The sequence below is a fragment of the Phocoena phocoena genome, chromosome 4 (assembly GCF_963924675.1).
Source record: "Phocoena phocoena chromosome 4, mPhoPho1.1, whole genome shotgun sequence".
In the NCBI taxonomy this organism is placed as follows: Eukaryota; Metazoa; Chordata; class Mammalia; order Artiodactyla; family Phocoenidae; genus Phocoena; species Phocoena phocoena.
In genome coordinates, this window is record NC_089222.1 from 19,777,540 (window position 1) to 19,799,500 (window position 21,961).

General features: G+C 45.0%; 1 protein-coding gene across 1 annotated transcript in view; it reads left to right on the plus strand.

The window, feature by feature from the left end:
* Positions 1–1,025: 1,025 nt before the first annotated feature.
* IL20RB (interleukin 20 receptor subunit beta) overlaps positions 1,026–21,961 on the plus strand; it is a 29,837-nt gene continuing 8,901 nt past the window's right edge. Inside the window, exons 1-5 of the mRNA XM_065876977.1 lie at positions 1,026–1,104; positions 13,254–13,380; positions 14,954–15,144; positions 19,247–19,371; positions 21,460–21,610. Of these exons, the coding sequence (XP_065733049.1) occupies positions 1,032–1,104; positions 13,254–13,380; positions 14,954–15,144; positions 19,247–19,371; positions 21,460–21,610 (667 nt within the window). The 5' untranslated portion in view covers positions 1,026–1,031. The remainder of the gene's footprint in view (positions 1,105–13,253; positions 13,381–14,953; positions 15,145–19,246; positions 19,372–21,459; positions 21,611–21,961) is intronic.

A 21,961-nucleotide genomic window follows, 5' to 3' on the forward strand; every position in this document is an offset into this window, starting at 1 on the left:
GGCAAAACTTGAGGACATTATGCTAAGTGAAAATAAGCAAGTCACAGAAAGACAAGTACTGCATGATTCCACTTACATGAGGTACTTAGAGTAGTCAGAATCATAAAGAGAGAAGTATAATGGTGGTTTCCAGGAGAGGAGAGAAGGCGGAGTTATTGTTTAATGGATATAGAGTTTCAGTTTTACAAAATGAAGAGTTACGTGGACCGATGGTGGTAATGGTTGTACAACAATTTGGATGTATTTGATACCACTGAACTGTATACTTAAAAATGGTTAAGATGGTAAATTTATGTTATGTGTATTTTACCACAATAAAAACAATTTTTTAAAATCCCCGAACAAACAAAAGGTAGTGGAAAGAGTCTCGTTCCCATTTTTCTCCTCTGTCTTCCCAATTCCCACTCCCTTTGCCCCAAGGTAAACAGTCTTGGTAGTTTTCTCTATCTCCTTCCAGGTGTTTTTGCAGCTGCAAGCACATATGAAGCTATATATTCTTCACCTCCTGACTCTATAAAAGATATTTAGAAAAAAATTTTTAAACTTCTCTACTTTTTTTGAAGTAGAGATGTAGAAAAACAGCTAATCAGTACCTAGCTTGCATGAACTCACAGGAGAGAGACTTGGAAGAGAACAGCTATTAGATAAGAAGTTCAGATAATCTTGCCTGCTACTGCCAGGGGTGCCTCTGGAGACCACCAGCATCCCCCAGAGCAGAGCCTATGATCTAGGTATCTCCCCCATGCAGATTCTTAAGCTTCCCAGTTATCTTTTCTCTGGAACTCTCCTAGGCCACACCCCCTGATGCAACATCTGGGTTTGGGCAGAAAGGAGGGTGGTGCCCAGCCCGCCTCTTGTGAGGTGTCTGGGCTGGCTCCTCTTTCCAGAACAATTCAGGCTTTACAGCGACTCAGACTCAGCTCCAACTTCTGCGTTCCGAAGCAAGGATGGCTGATACGGAAAGAGTGCTTCATTCTGGAAGGAAACAATGTTCCAGGTCAAACTGAGCCTGCCAAACAGAGACCCTCACAATGGTTCTAGAAGAAATCGAGACAAGTCTTATCATGTGGTTTTCCTACGCCTTGATTCCTTGTTTGCTCGTGGGTAAGTATGAATCAGAATACCGCTTACAGTCTGGGACTCAAATGTAGGTTAGGAAGGTGAAAAATACTTTCCCAGGGTTTGGGGTTGCAATATATGCATAGAACATCTTATGTCTGTTTTTGAAAAGGTTTCTCACCTCCTAATCCTCCATCCCCACAGAGAAAAGGCCTGCATTCTGTTTAGAAATCTCTCAATGTCCACAGAACAATCTAGGGAGATAAAGCATCAGAAAAATAGTTTAAAGGTTAGCAGAGATCCATGCATTTTGTTATTTATCTTATTATTTAGTTTTAAAAGCCACAACATAGTTATTATCTCAGTCTTTTTGTGTGTGCCTCAGAGATGTTCACTGTAAGGACAGGTTTAAGTAAAGATTCTAACAAAATACACGCGAATAGAAAGACATAATTTGCAACTTTAATATTGGGTACAAGATTTATGAAAATTGGAATTCTCTCCTGGTCACTTCAGAAAAGGTAGCAGTCAGGTACTCCATACCACTTTAAAAAGTATTTGGTTTGGGGCATTTTGCCTGCCAGTAAGATTACATAATTTTCTCTGCTCCATTCTGGCTGCTTGCACCTACATGTTATTGTTCTGAAATCGCAGCTTTCACTTTTGATGTTTCTTCCTGTCAACTAACATTTAAAAGAAATTTCTAATTTGAATACACCAAGGTCCTAGGCACTTTGCAGTGTCTGTGGGTGTCTTGAGTACTTTCTTTTTTTTAACACTGAGAACTAATTATTCTAGTTAGTTTAAATCAGGTAACAAATCAGTGCCGAGGTGATTAGCAAATGTTTAGAGCTGACTTAAACATCAAATATATGCCTGTGTAGCTCAAAACCCTTCACAACTCTATGTCTCAGCACATGATGAGCAACTTTGCTGTTTGTTTCATGACACACCATATTTAGGCCCCAATCCTATTTCTCACTACTCCTTGAAAACAAGTATGGGCCACAGGCGGCTGCTGTCTTCACAGCTGGCGCATCACCGCCCCCCCCCCCCCCCCCCGCCATTTCCTCCTCCTGGTCTTTATTGTAGTTCTTTCCCTCAGAAGCTCCCTCTCCAGTCCTTACCCCATCCCAAACCCGTCGTCCCATCATCATTCCAGATGGATCCCTGCTCCTGCAGACCCTTCCCAGACCTCTCTCCTTTGATCCTTGACCCCATGTACTCTGTTTCAGTGGGTTATTTCTGTTGCCTGCACTGGCCTGAAGGCAGGACCTAGGCATCTTTCCTGGCGTCCCCACAGCCCCTAGCATAGGCTCAGCATGTTAGCTGATCAGTTAGTTACTTGATTCATTGATTAGTTGGTGGCACAAACAAGTTGCTAGGAAAACACTCCTCCACTAAGCTAAAGGGAGAAGACGGGGTGGCCAAATGAGAAGGGGAAAGGCCAGCATATTTTTCCTGATTTTTTTTTAAATTGAGGTATAACTGACATATGACATTATATTAGTTTCAGGTGTACAACATAATGATTTGATATTTGTATGTATTGTGAAGTGGTCACTGTAATAAGTCTAGTTAACAGCTGTCACCATACAAATTTTTTCTTCTTGTGATGAAGACTTTTAAGATCCACTTTCTTAGCAATTTTCAAATATGCAGTATAGTAACTATAGTCACCATACTATATATTACATCCCCATGATTTATTTATTTTATAACTGGAAATTTACCCTTTTTGATCCCCTTCATCCAGCTTTTAATTTGACATTTTCTTCAATGAGGTAGTCCAGTCTTTTAAGCCTTTTCCTGAAGACTCCTATTTCAAGTAGACCTGGAGATGAGTACTCTTTTGCCACCTGTAAACTTACACAGAAATAAAAACAACAAACAAAAAACTACAACAACCATCCCTGTCCTCCTCCACCACCCACCCAAAAAAAAAAAAAAAAAAAAAAAAACCAAAAAAACCCCACCAGTGGTAGAAGCCACAAGGATGTCAGAGTGAGAAAGATCTGTGTGTGTTTTGACTTTTATCACTTGCTCGTTCAGTGAGTATATCTCTTATCACTTCAGTTTCCTCATCTGCAAATTGGTCAAAATAGCTACCTTTCCGTTGGGAGGTGTCAAACGAGATTATGCAAACAAAGGCACTCTGAAGATGTTACTTTTCATCTGTTGGTTATGCAAACCGATGGTGGTGTCAGCAGTTATTTGCTTTAGCTGAGGTTGCCTTTATGCAATTTTGACCATTTACTCTGGACTGTGTAGGAGCCTGCAATGATTTCTGCAATGTCTAAATGAACTTCTACTACTTACTCTAGATCCTTGGGACAGATGGGTAGAGGTCTTGCTCTCTTTTACAGAATTTATTTGCCTTGCCCTGTCCCTTTCAAATAATAGTGTGTAATTCAGGAAACTGATTCCCACTACCAATAATAATAATAATAGTAATAATAACAGCAACAATGACCATCGCAACTGCCATTTATGACCACACACTGTGCTCTGGATTAGCAAAAATATTCTCTTGACATCTCACATCAATCCTGCAAGGTAGGTGATATAACCCCCATTTTATACACTAGGAAAGAGCGGCTCAGAGAGGTTCAGCTATTTGCCCAAGCGTATACATCTAATAAGTGGGAGAACTGGGATTTGACTCTGGTTCTGCTGGCTACAGAGCCTGTGCCCTTTGTACTTCTCTGCAGAAGAAGCTGAGACGTTGAAGCAGGCCAGAAAAAGTTTGGAAGGACAAAGCAAAAGGAATAAAGAAGATGTTGCTGTGTTTTCTGACACATTTGCCATAAGGGCTGTTGGAGGTAAAGGTGGCAGAACAGAGCCAGCGGGGGAGCTGACAGCAGACACAGTGAGGGGAAGCCAGCATGGCGATTCCAGGGAGGAGATGCAAGGGGTTCTGCCTGGGAAATGTGCCCAGGGGCTTTGTGGTGGGCATAAACCTCAGAATGACACAAAGGTCTAATGTGAGATAGGAATTCAGGGGGAAAAATCAGGCCGAGGCTAATTTCACTAAGGAGCCAAGACTTGGTTCACCTGTTTCGTTTTCATTCATTCTGTATTTCTGAGCGCCTGCTGTGTGCCACGTTCTGGGTGGTTAGATATGAACAAAACAGTGTTTTCTGTCTGCAGGGAACATAAGAACCTGCTGGGAAATACACCTAAGTCTTTAGGGGTTTATCATTCATAGATTTTTTTATTATTATTATTGAGGTATAGTTGATTTATAATGTGTTAATTACTGCTGTATGGCAGAGTGATTCAGTTATACATATATATATATATATATATATATATATACATTCTTTTTTATATTCTTTTCCATTATGGTTTATCCTAGGATATTGAATATAGTTCTCTGTGCTACACAGTAGGACCTGTTTATCCATTCTATATATAAAAGCTTACATCTGCTAACCCCAGCCTCCCACTCCATCCCTTCTTCCAACCCCCTCCCCCTTGGCAACCATCAGTCTGTTCTCTATGTGCATGATTCCATTTCTGTTTCATAGATTGGTTCATTTGTATCATATTTTAGATTCCACATATAAGTGATATCATATATCGTTCATAGTTTTAACTATCTTTCAGGTACCTGAAGTAAGGTCTAGATCAGTGGTTCTCAACCTCAAGTGCACATTGGAATTAACTGGAGAGCTTTTAAAAATACAAATGCCAGGATTTCACAGCCAGAGGTCTGATTTAACTAATCTAGGGTGCTGCCTGGTCTTTGGGATTTTTCAAAACTTCCTGGGTGGGGCTCCTTAGAGAAGTGGTTTATTCCATAACTGGGAAGAGAAAATAGAAGTTTGGAGCATCTTGTGGTAAGGAAGGAAGTGCTCAAAAAAGGATGGGGAAAATGCAACAAGGATCCTGGATTAGATCCTGGAATGAGAAAAGGACATTAGTAGAAGATTTGGCAAAATCCAAATAAAGTTTGGAGTTTAGTTAATAGTAATGTACAATGTTAGTTTCTTAGTTTTGACAAATATATTGTGACTATATAAGATGTTAGCATTAGGGGAAGCTGAGTGAAGGGTGTACAGGAAGGAACTCTGTGTACTTACTGTCTGCGTTTTTTCCCTATAAATCTAAAATTATTCTAAAAATTAAAAGTCTATTAATAAAAATAACATGAAAAAAGAGAGTGAGAGATGGGAGTAAGTCAAAAGGACAAAAAACCCAAAAAAGCTCCCAATGGCCAAAGCTGGAACGATTTGAGTAACAAAATAAATAACGATAGGGCTTCCCTGGTGGCGCAGTGGTTGAGTCCGCCTGCCGATGCAGGGGACATGGGTTCGTGCCCCGGTCTGGGAAGATCCCACATGCCGCGGAGCGGCTGGGCCCGTGAGCCATGGCCGCTGAGCCTGCGCTTCCGGAGCTTGTGCTCTGCAACGGGAGAGGCCACAACAGTGAGAGGCGCGTGTACTGAAAAAAAAACAAAAAACAAACAAAAAAAGATAGAATAAAATAAATTTCTATTACAAATGGTGGAGAAGGAAGAGCTATTTCTTACAGAATTCCAGTTAACACATAGAAAATCACAAAACATCGCAGCAATGATTGTTGCAAGTAATATCTACCAATATACACAAAATTTAATGGATGGAAGTTGGGGGAGAAAGAATATTTGCATAGTATCACAGTATCTCCCCTAAGTTATTTATTAATTATAAAGGGGAAAATGGTCATTTTATAGTGAAGACATCACCTTAACCAAGTAGTCAAGGTAAACACCACCAGTAATAAGACATAACAACATCATGTATTCCCTGTATGTGCCAAAAATGCACAACCTTAATCAAATCATGAAAAAACATCAGACAAACCCAAACTGAGAAATAGTCTAGAAAACAACTGACCAGTACCCGTCAAAAATGTCAAGGAAAGATTGAGGACAGATTGAAGAAGACTAAGTATAGATATGACAACTAAATATGGGATTCTGGATTGGTTCCTGAAAAAGAGGAAGGAAAGAAGGAAGGACGGCAGGCAGGAAGGAAGGAAGACTTTAGGGGAAAAAATCGGTGAAATTCGAATAAATACTGAGGCTTCATTATTGATATTGGACCAATGTTAATATCTTCCTTTTCATATTTGTACTATGGTCATGTGCATCTGGAAGGCTGAATGAAGGGTATATGGGAGCTCTCTGTACTATTTTTGCAGCTCTTCTGTAAGTCTGAAATTATTTCAAAATAAAACTTAAAAAAACACCCACAAAAAGCCACCTCCCCAGTAATTCTCATGGGCAGCCAAGGTTGAGAACCATTTAGAACTCTATATACCAGTGCTTCTCAAACTTTAATATGCTTATGAATTACCTGGGGGAGCTTGTTAAAATGCACATTCTGGTTGTGTAGGGCACAGCTTGCAGCCTGAGAGTCTGCATTTCTAATAAGCTCCTGGGTATTGTGATGCTGCTGATCCAAAGACCATACCTTAAGATCCTGAAGCAGTAGATCACTTTCCTGAGGCATGAATTGGTTTGCATACCTTTTGAAGCTGGGGTGGGGCACTAGTTACTTAGGCAGCGAGTGATGCCAGCAACCTGCTTAGCAGCCATGTCCTAGCTCAGCCTTGCTCTTTTCTTCTTCTGGTCACATACAAGGGGATTCTCTTGAAATAATTTACTATATTCGAGGGAGACATTTTAGGGTATCGTGTCAGTTCATGGTATCAATATCCCCTGAAGTGCAAGCCCCATGGGGTAGTCAGAATGATGGTCCGCCAAAGACATCCACGTTCTAATTCCTGGAACCTGTGGATATATTAGCTCTTATGGAAAAAGGTATTTTAAAGATGTGATTAATGTTATGGGATTTTGAGATTAGGAGATTATCCTGGATTATCAGGGTGGGCCCAATCTAATCACATGAGTCCTTCAAAGCTGAGAACCTTTCCTGGATGCAGTGAGAGAGAGATGGGAGGACAGAAAAAGAGGCAGGAGAAATTTGAAGCATGAAAGAGACTCAACCAGCCATTGTTGGCTTTAAAGATGGAGGAAGGAGGAGCCATGCGCAAGAAGGTGGGTGGCCACCAGCAGCTGGGAATGGCAAGAAAACAGTCTCCCCTGGAGCCTGCAGTCCTGCCAACACCTTGATTTTAGCCCAGTTAGACCTGTGTAAGATTTCTGATCTATGGAACTGGAAAATAATAAATCTGTGTTGTTTTCAGATACTACATTTGCGGGCATTTGTTACAGCAGCAATAGAATACTAATAGGCCGCAAGAAAGAGGAATCAGCTTTGTGAATGCAGCTCTATGCAAAAAGTGTTGCTTAGCTACTTTCTGCCACATTGAGCACCAGAATCTTAAATAGTCACAGTCACCTGGCTCAAGTCTCTATTGGAAACACCCAAGAGGCTCCACCCAGTGGGCCTTCTTGAGATACTGAGTCAGACTGCTAGAACAAGAACAATTCTCTACAGTGACAGGAGCATAACTATTCACAAGGAACCAAACGATTATACAGAAGATATTCCAATATCTTGGTCTAGCTCCGTTGAGAATTCTCATCCAGTGTGGCTGAGGAAATAATTATTCCCAATTTTGCACCCTTCTCTCTGTGGCCAGTAGTCTTTCCTGTTCACACTGTAAGCTTACTCTCCCCTCCTGCCTTGAGTGTATTCTTTGTTTTTGCATTTACTCATTCACATCAGGAAGAGTCTCTATTCACTGGTTTCTTCAGAGACTTGACTTCAATACACATTACTCCTGGCTGGTAGATGACATTTCTTGTTAATGAGAATGGTGGGTGGATAACAAAGTTTTCTTTTTCTTTTATTTATTTATTTTTGCGGTACGCGGGCCTCTCACTCTTGTGACCTCTCCCGTTGCAGAGCACAGGCTCTGGACGCGCAGGCTCAGTGGCCATGGCTCATGGGCCCAGCTGCTCTGCGGCATGTGGGATCTTCCCGGACCGGGACACAAACCTGTGTCCCCTGCATCAGCAGGTGGACTCTCAACCACTGCGCCACCAGGGAAGCCCCAAAGTTTTCTTTTTCTCCACTGAATTGTGTTCTCAGGACCACAGTGAGCCTTGTCTAACAACTGGAGGGGATTCACCTATGAAACCCTTCATAGGTGAAAGGAGTCACTCTCAGCTTGGAGTCTGAGCTGAAAATAGACTTCCCTATTTAGTGTCCTAGCATAAAATGGATTTTTCCTCATGTAGGGCCACCATGCTTTCTATGTAACCCAATTAAACATCCCCTGGCATCAGTAGTTCATGGGCATTACTGATTTTCCATCTCATTCCCAATGTGTATGTGTGCTACATAAACAACAGCGAAACAAAGATGGAATTTGGAATATATGGTACAAATGGCATAAAGATATTGAAGATGTTGCCTACAGGGCTCAGAAAGAAGCAGTAGTTTTCATTTTAAGACAGGAATGAGACTGAGTATTTTGCCCATAGTGGAGTTAGATTTGGAACTTCACAGGTAGGAGAAGACAGTTACACAAGTGCAAACTGCTGCATAACATAATGGAGCCACCTAAATTTTGGGACATCTCTTGCTGTTGTCCTGCCTGTGTGCCCCTCATGAAGAAAGATATACCCAGAAACTCAACCTCAGAGTAGTTGCTTAAATCCTTGATGAGTGCCCTGGTCATTAGGACACCTAATTGTTAGGTCTCCCACCCTAAACAGGTGTCCCTCACTGATTTAATTGACTGCACCTAATTCTACAACTTTACTTTTCTCCTAGGTGCATTTCAGCCTGTTTGAATTTATCCTATCATGGTCTTTTAAAATGTATCCTGTCATGCAGATAATCAGAATTAATGCTAAATTTTTAGGTGTGATGACACTATGTTTGTATTTTTTAACTGAAATTTTGTCGAGGTAATTCTAGATTTATATGCAGTTATAAGAAATAATACAGAAAGCCCAGTTTCCCCAATGGTATTTCGCAAAACAATAGTATAATATCACAACCAGGATATTGACATCATTGATACAATCCACCCGTCTTATTCAGACTTCCCCAGCTTTACTTGCACTCGTTCGAGCGTGTGCTTGTGTGTGTGTGTGTAATAGGTTTGTGTATTTATTACCACAGTCAAGATAATGAACAGTTCCAGTACCACAACGATACTCCTGTTGCCTTTTTAGAACCTCCCCCTACTGTGCCTTTCCCCACTGTTCCTAACCCCTGGCAACCATTAATCTGTTCTCCATTTCTAAAATTTTGCCATTTCAAAATGTTATAAAAATAGAATCATACAGTATGTAACTTTTGGGGGGTTGGGTTTTTTCACTTGGCATAATTTCCTAGAGATTCATCCAGATTGTTTTACGTAGTGATAGTTTGTTCCTTTTTTTTTTGCGGTACGCAGGCTTCTCACTGTTGTGGCCTCTCCCGTTGCGGAGCACAGGCTCCGAACGCACAGGCTCAGCGGCCATGGCTCACGGGCCCAGCCACTCCGCGGAATGTGGGATCTTCCCGGACCGGGGCACGAACCCGTGTCCCCTGCATCGGCCACTGCGCCACCAGGGAAGCCCCAGTTTGTTCCTTTTTATTGGATATACCATAATTTGTTTAACCATTCACCTGTGGGCATCTGGGCTGATTCCAGTTTGTTTATAGACATTGTTGTGCAGATCTTGTGCGACATAAATTTTTACTACTTTGGGATAAATGCCCAAGAGTGCAAATGGTGGGTTGTATAGTAATTACAAGTTTAGTTTTACAAGAAACTGCTGAACTATCTTCCAGAGTGGCTGTACCACTTTATATTCCCACCAGCGATGTAAGAGTGACTTTACCTGCATCCTCACCAGGGTCTGGTATTGTTACTTTAAAAATTTTTAGTCATTCTGATGGCTGTGTGGTGCTATCTCAGGGACATTTTAATTTGCATTTCCCTAATAGCTAATGATGTTGAACATCTTTTCATGTGCTCATTTGCCATCTGTATGTACTTTTTGGTGAAATGACTCTTCATGTCTTTTGCCCATTTTCTAATTGAATTGTTTGCTTTTCTACTGTAGGGTTTTGAGTATTCTTTGTATATATATTCTAGATATGAATCCTTTGTGCGATATAGTTTGCAAGTACTTTCTCCCGGTCTGTATCTTGTATTTTCATCCTCTTAACAGGGTCTTTTGCAGAGCAAGATATTTTAAGTTTGATGATGCCCATTTATGTTTCCTTTTATGGATCTTGCTTTTGGTGTCAAGTCTAAGAAATCTTTGTCTAGGTCTGAAGATTTTCTATGTTTTTTCCTAAAAGTTTAGAGTTTCATATTTTGCATTAAGTCTATGGTCCACTTTGAGTTATTTTTTGCATAAGGTGTGAGATTTAGGTTGAGGTTTTTTATTTGCCTGCAAATATCCAGTTGCTCTAATATTATTTGTTGAAAAGGCTATCCTTCCTTCATTGAATTGCTTTTGTACCTTTGCCAAAAGTCAGTCGAGCATATTTGTGTGGGTCTATTTCTGGGATGTCTATACAGTTTCATCAATCTATATGTCTATTTCTTTGTCAATACCACACAATCTTCATTACTGTAAGTCTTAAAATTGGACAGATTGATCTCTCTCACTTTATTCTTTTTCAGAGTTGTTTCAGTTATTCTCCTTCCTTTGCCTTTGCTTATAAATTTTAGAAAAAGCTGGTATATATCTACAAAAAACCTTGCTGGGATTTTGATAGGAATCACGTTAAACCTGTATATCAATTTGGGGAGAATTACCATTTTAACTATGTCAAATTGTTCGATTCATGAGCACAGTATGTCTCTCCATCTATTTATATTTTCTTTGAAATCTTTCACCAGCATTGTGGAGTTTTCCCCATACAAATCCTAGATGTGTTTCATTAGATTTACACCTGAGCTTTTCTTTTGGGGGAGGGAATGATTGTAAATATTTTAAATTTCTGTGTATAAGTGTTCATTGCTAGTATTTAAAAGTACAACTAATTTTTAATGTTTACCTCGTATCCTATGAACTTGCTGAACTCACTATTAGTTTTAGGAGGTTTTTTTGTAGATTCTGTGGGATTTTCTACGTAGCGTGCAAATAGGGGGAGATTAATTACTTCTTTTCCAATCTGTAATGCCTTTTACTTCCTTTGTTTGCCTTATTACAGCTGCTAGAACTTCTAGTACAATGTAGAGTAAAACTGATGAGGGTGAGCACCCTTGCCTTGTTCTTGATTTTAGGGGGAAAGAATTCAGTCTTTCACCATTGAATAAGATGTTAACTGTAGGTTTTTTATAGATGGTCATTATCAAATTGAGATAACTCCCTAATGTTCTTGACTTGAAGAGAGGTTTTTTGTTTTCTGTTTTTAAATCATGAATGGATGTTGAATTTTGTAAATGCTTTTTCAGTGTCAACTGATATGATTGTATGATTTTTCTTCTTTAGTTTGTTGATGCAGTGGATTACATTAATTGATTTTCAAATATTGAACCAGCCTTGCATACCTGGAATAAATTCCACTTGATCATGGTGCATAATCCTTTTTATACATTATTGAATTTGGATTGCTAGTATTTTGTTGAAGATTTTGGCATTTAAGTGCATAAGATATATTGATGTGTAGGCTTTTGTGTTTTTAAATACACACTACCTTTACCTGATTTTGGTATCAGGGTAATACTGGCCTCATAAATTAGTTGGAAAGTGCTTTTTCCTCTTCTATTTTTTTGAAGAGATTGTATAAAATTGGTGTTAATTTCTCTTTAACTATTTCATAGTATTCTCCAGTGTAACCATCTGGGCCAGGAGATTTCATTTTTGAGAGTTTTAGAATTATGAATTAGAGCTTTATATTTACATAGCTTTATAATCTTCGCATATCTGACTAGGGAAATGTTTTGTCTACTTTACCAGAGGAAGGATGTCAGAGAGGACCACGCTCCACCCTCCCGGGTGACCTCACTGCAGCTGGCTCTTTTCCTTTTCATCCCTTGGGTGATTACAGGTTTAAAGGTGGGGATGGCAGGAAGCCTCCCTTGTGGGTACCCTAGGTGTTTCCTCACAGGGCAGGCCGTGGATGCTGAGAGTGAGATCAGGATGCATCACAAGGGTCCTATATTAGGGAAGAAGCAAGGGCACCAGGTGGGGTGTCCCCAGCAGCACCCATCCTCTCGTGGTTACAGCGCTGGATAACGAACAGCAGGTGCCAATCTGGAGACAGGCACACAGATGAAAAGTCCCAGGCAAGGGTCCCAGCCTCATACACACCATGCTGTTGATATTATCACTGCAACTGTAACAGCAAAGGGAGGCAGGTGTTGGGCATTAAAAGAAGAGCGTGTGAAAGTCGGAGGAGAAGACCATATCGGAAGATCCGGACTGCACCCTGGGTTACACGCAAGGATGAGCCCTGAGGCTGCAAGGTCCTTATGAGGGCAGGTTCAGCTTCACAGGCCTCTTTGATTCTGTGTGCAAACTGTAGACCCACTGTGTGCACACTCTGAGCACACAGCTGTGTGAGCAGGTGCTTGAATCCCGGCTGGCTCAGAGGGCTGCAGGCTGCCTGGGGTGGAGTCTCCGAGCTGGCTTGGTGCCTTTCTGCACTGGACTCCTTCCACGGCAGACCTGAGCCTGCACTTCTCAGATGGCAGCTGCGCCCTGTTTGGCCTTCTTGGGGACACAAACAAATTGCTTTGGTACCTGAGGATGGCAGTAGCAGGAGAAGGTGGTGATGAGAAGCTGGCAGGAGCCAGTATGGGTTTACCATGTAGGGGTGGGGGGCTCAGGTTTACGCAACTTGCTTTAGGTCACATAGTAAGTGGCAGAGTCAAGGCCTGCATCTAGATCAACGTGACATAAGGGTTGTACATAATGTGCTTCAGTTTCCTCATTTGTACAACAGAGAAACTAATGGTCCTTACCTCCCAGTATGGTCATGAGGATTAAATGAGATAATCATGTGACAACCTAGCACACGGCCTAGATAGAACATGGTAAGTGCTCAATAATATTAGCCATTATTATTATTAATATTAACATGCCATTCAATCACCAAAGGCAGAATTACAATGATGATAGCAAAAATTTAGCATGAACACAAGTATGGTGACTTTAGAGTTGTTTCTAGTTCCTAAGCATGTTTGGCTTTTCATTAGAAACTAACTTGAAGCTGTGGCATTTCCCCCGATGCCAGCCCCCTGAGCTCACCTGTCAGCCTGTCTATCTGCCTTGGTCTCAGATGGAGTGGCTGTTCTTCCTGCCCCTCAGAACCTCTCTGTACAATCAACCAACATGAAGCATGTCTTGACATGGAACCCAGTGATTGTGCCTGAAGAAATAATACACTATTCTGTCGAGTACCAAGGGTGAGTTTTGTGTGTTTTTTTTTTTTTCAGTTTTTCTCTTTTAGACATTAGTTGATTCCTCTCCAGGAATCACAACCTTCATTCCAGAGCTCAAGGAGGCTTTGTGAGCCCAGGGAGAGGTTACTTCCCATGATCTGCATCCTCTGTCTGCATGGGCACTGAGAGAGTTGAAGCAACAAGGGAAATTGTCCCATGGATTTGACAGTGAACTCCCTGGGAGCACAAACATGTATAAAGACTTTTTGGTGAAGCTTCTTTCCAACAGTGAGTCAGTTGTCTAATGCTGAAGAAAATTTTAAGAAGAAACAAGTTTGTCTCTGACTTGAGGTGGAGAAATCACTGGGGACGCAGACCCTTTGGGGGTGGGGGAGACCTCAGTTTTTCCTGACTGTGTGCTTGCCCCTAGAAGCCAAAACAAATTGTGATCCTATAGGTCAGCTGGCCCTTCTCCAGGTGTCCAGGCCCTCGGAGCTGTCAAGGAGTGACAGGGACACAGAAGATGCTCAATATATTTCATTAACAACTTATACAAACTGAACAACTACACGTGCAGACATTCTCTTAGGCTCACGGGTACAGTTGACAAAGCTTCTGGACAGAGGGAGCTTACATTTAGAGGAGACAGTAAAAAGGTAAAGAAATAAGTACACGAGGTCTGCACTGTCCAGTGTGGTAGCCACTAGACACAGACAGCTATTTAAATTTAAATTAATCAAAGTTAAATTAAATTAAATTAAAATGTCTGTTTCCCAGTCGTACGAGCCACATTTCAAGTTCTTAATAGCCACATGCGGCTAGTAGCTACCATATAGAACAACAGGGATACAGAACATTTCCACCAACACAGAAAGCTCTACCAGGCAGCATTGCTGTAGGTAAGTTCAGATAGAAATCAGCTCTAGGAGGAAGCTAAAAGGCTGATGCAACAGAGAGTTTCTTCTGTGGTAGCTTTTTATCAGATGGTCGGGGAAGGTCTGTCTGAGGATGTGCTATTTAAGCCAATATCTGAAGGACAGGAGCAGGCAGCCAATGGGAATGCAGGGGCAGAGCATTTGAGACACAGCGAACATGACAGCCTGTCGGAGGGAGGGCCAGGAGGCCTGTGTGGAGGGAGCATCACGTTTAGGGGTGTAATGAGAAGGCCAGAGAGTCTTGTAGGCCATGGGAGAGAGTTTGGATTCCATTCTAGACTCTTTGGAAGCCACTAAGGAGACAAATAAGATGCTCTGCTGAGTGATGCATGGTTTGAAGACTGGCAGGAAAGGAAGCGGGAAAATCAGTCAGGAGACACACAGCAAGGAAAGGGATGACAGTGGCTGAGACTGGGGTTGTGAGCATGCACATGGAGAGACTGGGACACAGTGGGGTTTATGCTTGGGTCTCCCTTGTCTGGTGAGAAGGAGTAAGGAAGAAAGGGTGGTCGGTGAGGGAGGAGAGGGGAGAAACGCGTATGGAGCAAATGCTTGTTTTCCTGACCCATGAAAAGTCAGTGGATGCGACAGTTACTTGAAACCATCATTGAGCCTGGGTAGAAGGGGCTGGTGTGACGCTGTCCCCTCCTCTCTTTGGCCAGAGAGTATGAGAGCCTGTACATGAGCCACATCTGGATCCCCAGCAGCTGGTGCTCGCCCACCCAAGGGCCCGAGTGTGACATCACTGATGACATCACCGCCACTGTACCATACAGCCTCCGGGTCAGGGCCACCCTGGGTTCACTGACCTCAGCATGGAGCACCCTGAAGCACCCCTTTAATCGAAACTCAAGTAAGGCTCTTCTCTCCTCACTCCCCCGCCCCCGGCAGCCTCCCCTTCAGGAACCATGCTCACTGAGACTGTTGGGATTCTTTTCAGCATCAAATTAGTCTTGCAAAGCCACAGTACTGTGAACATCAACAGCCCTAACTGCTCCATTTTAAAAAGTCAGCTGCTTCCCACAGGCCCTCCCTCTCATTTTGAAAGAGACTTTGGAAGTCAGTCCTGTCTCTGGAAGGAAAACTGCTCTGCAAGTGGGGAGATGGGGCTAGGACGGCCTCTCCCTACCCTAGTAGTGCCTCATAAATCTTACACTGCCTCCCATCTGGGGCCTCGCTAACTCCATCTTTGTTGCTGTGTGAGCATCTTCTTCGTGCAATAGGGTCTATACATGATTAGGAACAGTCCTTTGGGAATAAGTAACTTTTCTATAGCAATAGAACCTGGAAAATAATTGAGAAAGAAGTAAGGGAAGAGGGCTTCCCTGGTGGCGCAGTGGTTGAGAGTCCGCCTGCTGATGCAGGAGATGTGGGTTCGTGCCCTGGTCCAGGAAGATCCCGCATGCCGCGGAGCGGCTGGGCCCGTGAGCCATGGCTGCTGAGCCTGCGCATCCGGAGCCTGTGCTCTGCAACAGGAGATGCGACAACAGTGACGGGCCCGTGTACCGCAAAAAAAAAAAAAAAAAAAAAAAAAAAAAAGAAGTAAGGGAAGAATCCAGATAGGTGACCAAATACGGCAGAGTACAAATAATGGCCAGTGTGTAGAAGGGTGTGTGTGGGGAACCGCAGTAGCAGGGTCTGGATGCTGGGGGCGAGGAAGCAGCTTGTCACATGGTGAAGGGCTTTGACATAAAGCTTGATCAAGTCGGAAGAGGAGGGCCACAGAAGAAGAGAAGGTCTAGGCCAGGTCTGTCTTACAGAACAATCACTCTGGCTGTGGTGTGAAAAGTGAACTGGAGTAGGACAAGCCTTCAGGGCAGGTGAACAGTGAGGATGGGGTTGTAACACTCCAGCTGAGCCAAGGTGGGTCCTGATCCCAGAAGTGGGGAAGGGATGGGAAGAAGAGGACAAATTCTAGAGACATTGCTGAGTTAGAAAGGACAGCGCTTGGGGACCAGTTATTGGGAGACAGAGTGGGGGGAGATAATGATGGCGTCCATCTTCCAGATGGGGTTAGTGGGAGTGTCACCCAAGGAAGAGAACCCAGGAGCAGCGACTGGTCTGAGGAATAAGAGTTGCTGCTGGCTTTGGGCTCTTTGAGATTGAGATGCCTATAGGATATCATGCCACGGATGTCTGATTGGCAGTTGGAAATCAGGCCCTCGGGCTCAGACAGGTCAAGGTTAGACACACAACACAAAATTAATAGCTAGTGGCTTGAGAGCAGGTGAGATGTCCAGGGACAAGACCTAAGGACAAAGAGAACCCAGGATAGGCTCCTGGGAAACCTTAGGTTTAAAAAGAGGGTAGAGGGAAAGGCACTAGTAGGTGCTGGGCGGGGAGAGGGTCATGGAGGGGAGAGCAGATGAGCTGCTGCTGGGCCTGAAGGAGGCCCCTAAATGGGTCCTTGAGAAACTGGCTTCATGGAGCCGTGGTGATGGTGGACAGGCTGCCAGCTGGAGGGTTGAATGGAGGCAGAAGGGGCAGGGCAGGTGTGGATGATAACATGACCAGTTGGGACATGCAGGAAAGGCAAGGGAAAGGCCTGCGGTGACCTGTTTTCTTGGTGTGGTAGGTGACCCTCTGCTGGGAGTGAGGACAAAGGAAGGTTTGGGGCAGTAATGGAATGAATCAAAGGTTACTGAGGACTATATGAGATTGGGTAGAAATTAGGACGGTTAGAAGGTGAGGGAGTCCATGCTAGAAGGGGCTGAGGAAGGTGAATTTGAAGGGGAAGTTGGCCCTCTAGAGTCAGGCAGGTGGGGTTGAAATCCCAGCTCAGCCCCTTGAGTCCTCATCTGTAAGAAGGGCAACAGTTTGCCTCACTGGGTAGTTGTGGACAAGATGAAAAGTGCAAAGGCTCATGGCGGTGCTGTCTAATCATAGCACTCAGCTATTAGTAAATATTAATATTAATTACCCAAGGGATGCCCAGAGTTGAGAGCCAGAGAGCAGAGGAAGGAGGGAAGAGCTGGGGGCAGCAGTGGGGCAATTGGAATGGATACCAATAGAAATTTTGGTGCCGAATGTGGGCTCCTCTTCCCAGTCTCTTTCTCTAGGCACTGGGAGGATATGGTGGAGGCAGTGGGATCCCATTGCAGGCCCTGGGGAAGCCTGAGAGGCGCTGGAGGGTAGTGCAGCTTTGCCTCTTCCTGCCGTGCCTGGGCAGCACCCGGCACCACCTCCCTTTGGCTCCTAGAAGCACGGGCTCCAGCCAAGGTCATTGCTGGGGGCTGGCAGCTGTTGGAAAGGAAGGCACAGGGCATTTGGAGATTGAGGGAGTGCCTACAAAGCTATGGGGGCGGGTGTGTGCAGTAGCAGCTTGTGCTTGAGAAGGCCAATATAAACAGGAAAAGGGCCACTGCAGGAGGAGCTGGGGAAGGGAGTCTCTGTACCTGCCCCAGAAGCTGCTCCTGTATGGTCCCTGTGCAGGTGAAGTTAGCTGCAGAGTTGGGATGGAATCGAGACTCTCAAGGGCATTACGTCTGTTCTTTGGCCTTTGAAAAAGGCCACGCTGACTTCTCCCAAGACATATGAAAAATCTTATTTTAAGGCTCTCTTGAAAAGGATCTCCTACTCTTAAAGGGAAGCCTGTTGAGAGCAGAGGTTCTTAACCTCAATTATATGAATTCACGTCACAGGGGAGCTTTAGAACCACTTATCTCCAGGGCCCAAGCTTAGAGTCTGATTTAAGCGATCTATGTGCATCCTGTTCATCAGGAGTTAAAAAACACCCCACAGCAGAGTCTAGAAACGTGGAAAGACATGGACTCAAATTCTGGCCATTAACTGTGTGATTCTGGGAAAGTCACTCAACCTCTCTGAGGCTGTTACATTATCTGTACGATAAGAACAGTATTTACCTTCTTAAGCTTGCTGGATGGATTAAATGAGATAAGTTTGTACAGTATACAGGACAGAAGTTCTTGTCCCAACTTTGTCAAAAAATTCTCTGAACTGAAATGACAGGTCATTTTGTCTAATTCTAATCTCAACATAGATGGAGACCAGGGAATCCAATTCTAATCATGTTTGACTTAAAACTGGAGGAGTCAAAACATCTCTCTCCCTACTGGAGGTGTTTCAGACACAGTTCTTGTGGTGCTGTAGGCTCATATGAAGCCTCTGGACTGGGTCTGTTTTGTACAGTTGGTCCCTGACTTTCCAAGTCCTCATGTTCCTTTTCCAGGCAGCTCTTCAAATGCCAGGAAATACTTTGTTCTCTGAAAACTCCCTGCAGGAACTGCCTTTCTTTTGAGTGTCCACTGACCCCAGTGCAGGAGGATGTAGCCCAGAACACACTCTGCTAAACTTGCCAAGCCAAGGCCAGCAATTGCGGTGGCCCCTCTGGTCCTGCAGCATCTGGATCTGAGAGGCAAGTCTGGATCCATCATCAGTAACCAGGGACTAAAGACTGTCTGTGTGGGCCCTTCTGTTCTTGGTCTCCTGATAGGAAAGTATCCATGGGGGCTGCTGGCCTCTCTGTTTGGGATCCAGTAATATGAAGGATGGTGCTTGTGCTTATGCTGTAAATTTCTAGAGCTGATTATTGGAATTTGTAAAACCCTCTGATTTTCCAACATCTTCCATTAAGGATATGAGATTGAAGAATCCTTGGACTGAGAATAGAGAGGCCAACCCATCCACAGGCTGCTGATTTGCTGATGTTTGAGAGTTAGCAGCAGCCAGTATATATAACTGATCTATGCGAATTGTAGTAAGTTGTTGTCATTTGTTTTTTTCATTTGCTCATCATTCAAAAAGTGTCTACTGAGCACCTGCTGAGTACAGGAGAGGATCAGTGTACACGCCTCTGCACACCGTGAAGCCATATCCAAACCCCTCCCCTCCCATGAGCCTGACATGTTTCTACTGATGGCTTGGTCATGGTCTCCCTGGACAAAACTCAGTCTTGTGTGGGGCTAGCTTTGATTCTCTCCTTGTCTTGCCAACAGCCATCCTCACTCCACCTGGGATGGAGATCACCAAGGATGGCTTCCACCTGGTTATTAAGCTGGAAGACCTGGGGCCACAGTTTGAGTTCTTCGTGGCCTACTGGAAGAGAGAGCCTGGTGCCAAGGTGAGACTTCCACCCTTGGCCTTTGAGTTAGACTTTGGAGAAGCAGTCACAGACCTCCGAGAGCTGGATGAGGAAAGCCAGCCCCTGCAGTGCTTGCTGTCTGGGGTGGCCTGAGGATGAGCGGGCCTGGGTGAAGTGTGGGAAAGGAGAGATGGGCGTAGGTTGACAATCCCGGCAGCCTCTTCCTCAGAGGACTGCCTTGGTCCAACCCAGACTGTGGCTGGGAGCTGTCTCAGGCCACGTTTGCTAAAGTATGAGGGCTGCCTCCTTACCCTAACCTCTGCCATAGTTGGATCCATGATACCTTTTCAATGCATTTCTTCTCCCTCATCAGCATGTCTTCTCAGCCATTCTCCCTGCTGTTTACAGGCGGCAGACCAGGGTGTTCCAGATCAACTGGATGATTTCAAAAGCATATGAGGCTGGCACAAGGCTCTCGAGGGTGTGTATCTGGGCAGGGTGCAGAAGTCGGGGCAGAGAGTCAGGAGCTGGCTGATAAACAGCACTAATTCTGAGCCAATGGGCCACCCGGAATGCCTAGATGGGGCGCTGCCCTACCCTGTGGGATGGATGCTGCGGGCTAGGCTGGGTGGGAGGTCAGCTCTCCCAGAGGGTGTGGCCAAGCATCCTGCAGCCACAGCAGCAGAAAGGATGGAGCTTGGGCAGACCTGTGGAGGCCCTGTCCAAGCTGAAATGGTGACAAGGCCCACTCGAGTCAGCACAAGGAAAAATAGGCTCTGTCACAGGGATTAATATGGTGCTATAAGGGGCTCTCACAGACTCCATGATCAGAGCAGGCCCAGAGCCAGGCTGCAGCACAGCCTCACTTGCCCAGGGGCCCCCGTCTGTGGAGTCTCTGATTCCCTCCAGCGGGTCCTCTCTATTGCACTCTTTCCGTGGCCCTCTCCCCAGCTTGCTCGCAGGCCCTGATCCCTCACCACTCCTTCCTGCACATGCCTATGGCTGTGCCTTACCAGGCCTGACTCCTCCTCGCCATGTCCTCTCCCCTTGGTCCCTGCTTCTAGCTGCAGGTATCAGTTCCCCAAGATCAGTTCCTAGCAGAGGAAATCTGACTGGTACTGCTTGTCTTATCAGGCCAAGCTTAGGGGTCGCCGGTTGCTCGCTGGCCTCTGATAGACCATTTCCAGGCCAAGGGTACCCCTGACCTAATGCCAGTGTCTGAGGGACAGGTCATGTCCCCTACCACCCACTCAATGGGGACCGTGGGCTGGGTAGCTTCCCCTGGAAGGTGGTGTGTGTAGGTGGAACAGGCAACAGCCATGGTTTCCAGCATTTATTCCTGCTGGGTCAGGGCCCAGTGGTAGGAGGTGGCATTGCCAGGCGGAGGGCGTCGAGTGCGGGACTGATCAGGGCCTGGGCTGGCTGGGAGCATGCAGATCCCTAGGATTCTTCGGGAGGTGCAGAGCCGGTGCTGGGAGAGGAGCCCGTGTCCTGAGCCACCTGGGCCTGGCCCAGACGAGTCTCCACAGGTTCAGACGCAGAGCACAGCCCTCAGGGGGTGAGTGGGGGTGGAGGGGCGTGCAGATGGATGGACAGACAGTGAATGGATGCAAGTGTGAGGAGGCACTGCCCACAGGCTCCAGTGTTCCTGTGCACTGATCCCCCTGGCAGCAGTGGCCCGGCCAAGCCACCAGTCAGATTTCTGACCTTCAGGTCTCTGTCCAAATATTACCCTATCAGAGAGGTCTTCCCTAATCCCTATTCTGGTGCCTCCTCATCACTCTCTACCTTTTTGCCCTACTTCATTTTTCTTCATAACCCTCATCACCACCTGATGTGTGTTATAGATGGTCTGTCTTACCCCACATAAGCTCCACGAGAGCAGGAACTTTGTTTTGCTCAATGCTGTGTCCCTGTTTTGTTCAGTGCTTACACCAGTGCCTGGCACACCGTAGGTGCTAAATAAATAAATAAATATTTAAGAATGAATGAATGAATAAATGAATGAATGAGAGGAACATTCTGTATGCATCTTGGAAAGGAAATATTTACAGCTTCCCTTCCCTCCTTCTCCCGCTTTTGTGTCCTGCTTCCCCCAGAGTGTAACTGTTTTCTGTTTTCTTAAAGGAACACGTCAAGATGGTGAGGCGCGGGGGCATTCCGGTGCACCTGGAAACCATGGAGCCAGGGGCTGCACACTGCGTGAAGGTCCGGACGTTCGTGAAGGCCATTGGGAGGCACAGTGCCTTCAGCCAGACAGAATGTGTCAAGGTGCAAGGTAAGACCGCCTGTCTGCCCCTCCTGGGCGATGCTCGTTGCTTGCTGCTTCCGAGTATCCCCTCGGTTTCCCTGACCTGTTCCCCCAGGCTGGGTAGATCCTGTGGTGAAATTTTTCTGCGTTCCAATCCCCCCCCGAAGAGAGTCCACTCTGGGGCTGGGCAGGGGTCACTTGGCAGCTGTCTAGAACACTTTTCCCTGAAAGCTCCCGAGGCCTGAGGCCAGATGTTGCAAGGCTGGTTGACCCGGTGGCAGCTGCCTGGGTATCAGAGGGGGGTGCTAGTGAGGCAGCGGGGCCTGAGCGTCGCACCTCGTGTGGACGTAGCCCACTGTGTAGCACGGCTGCGCTCAG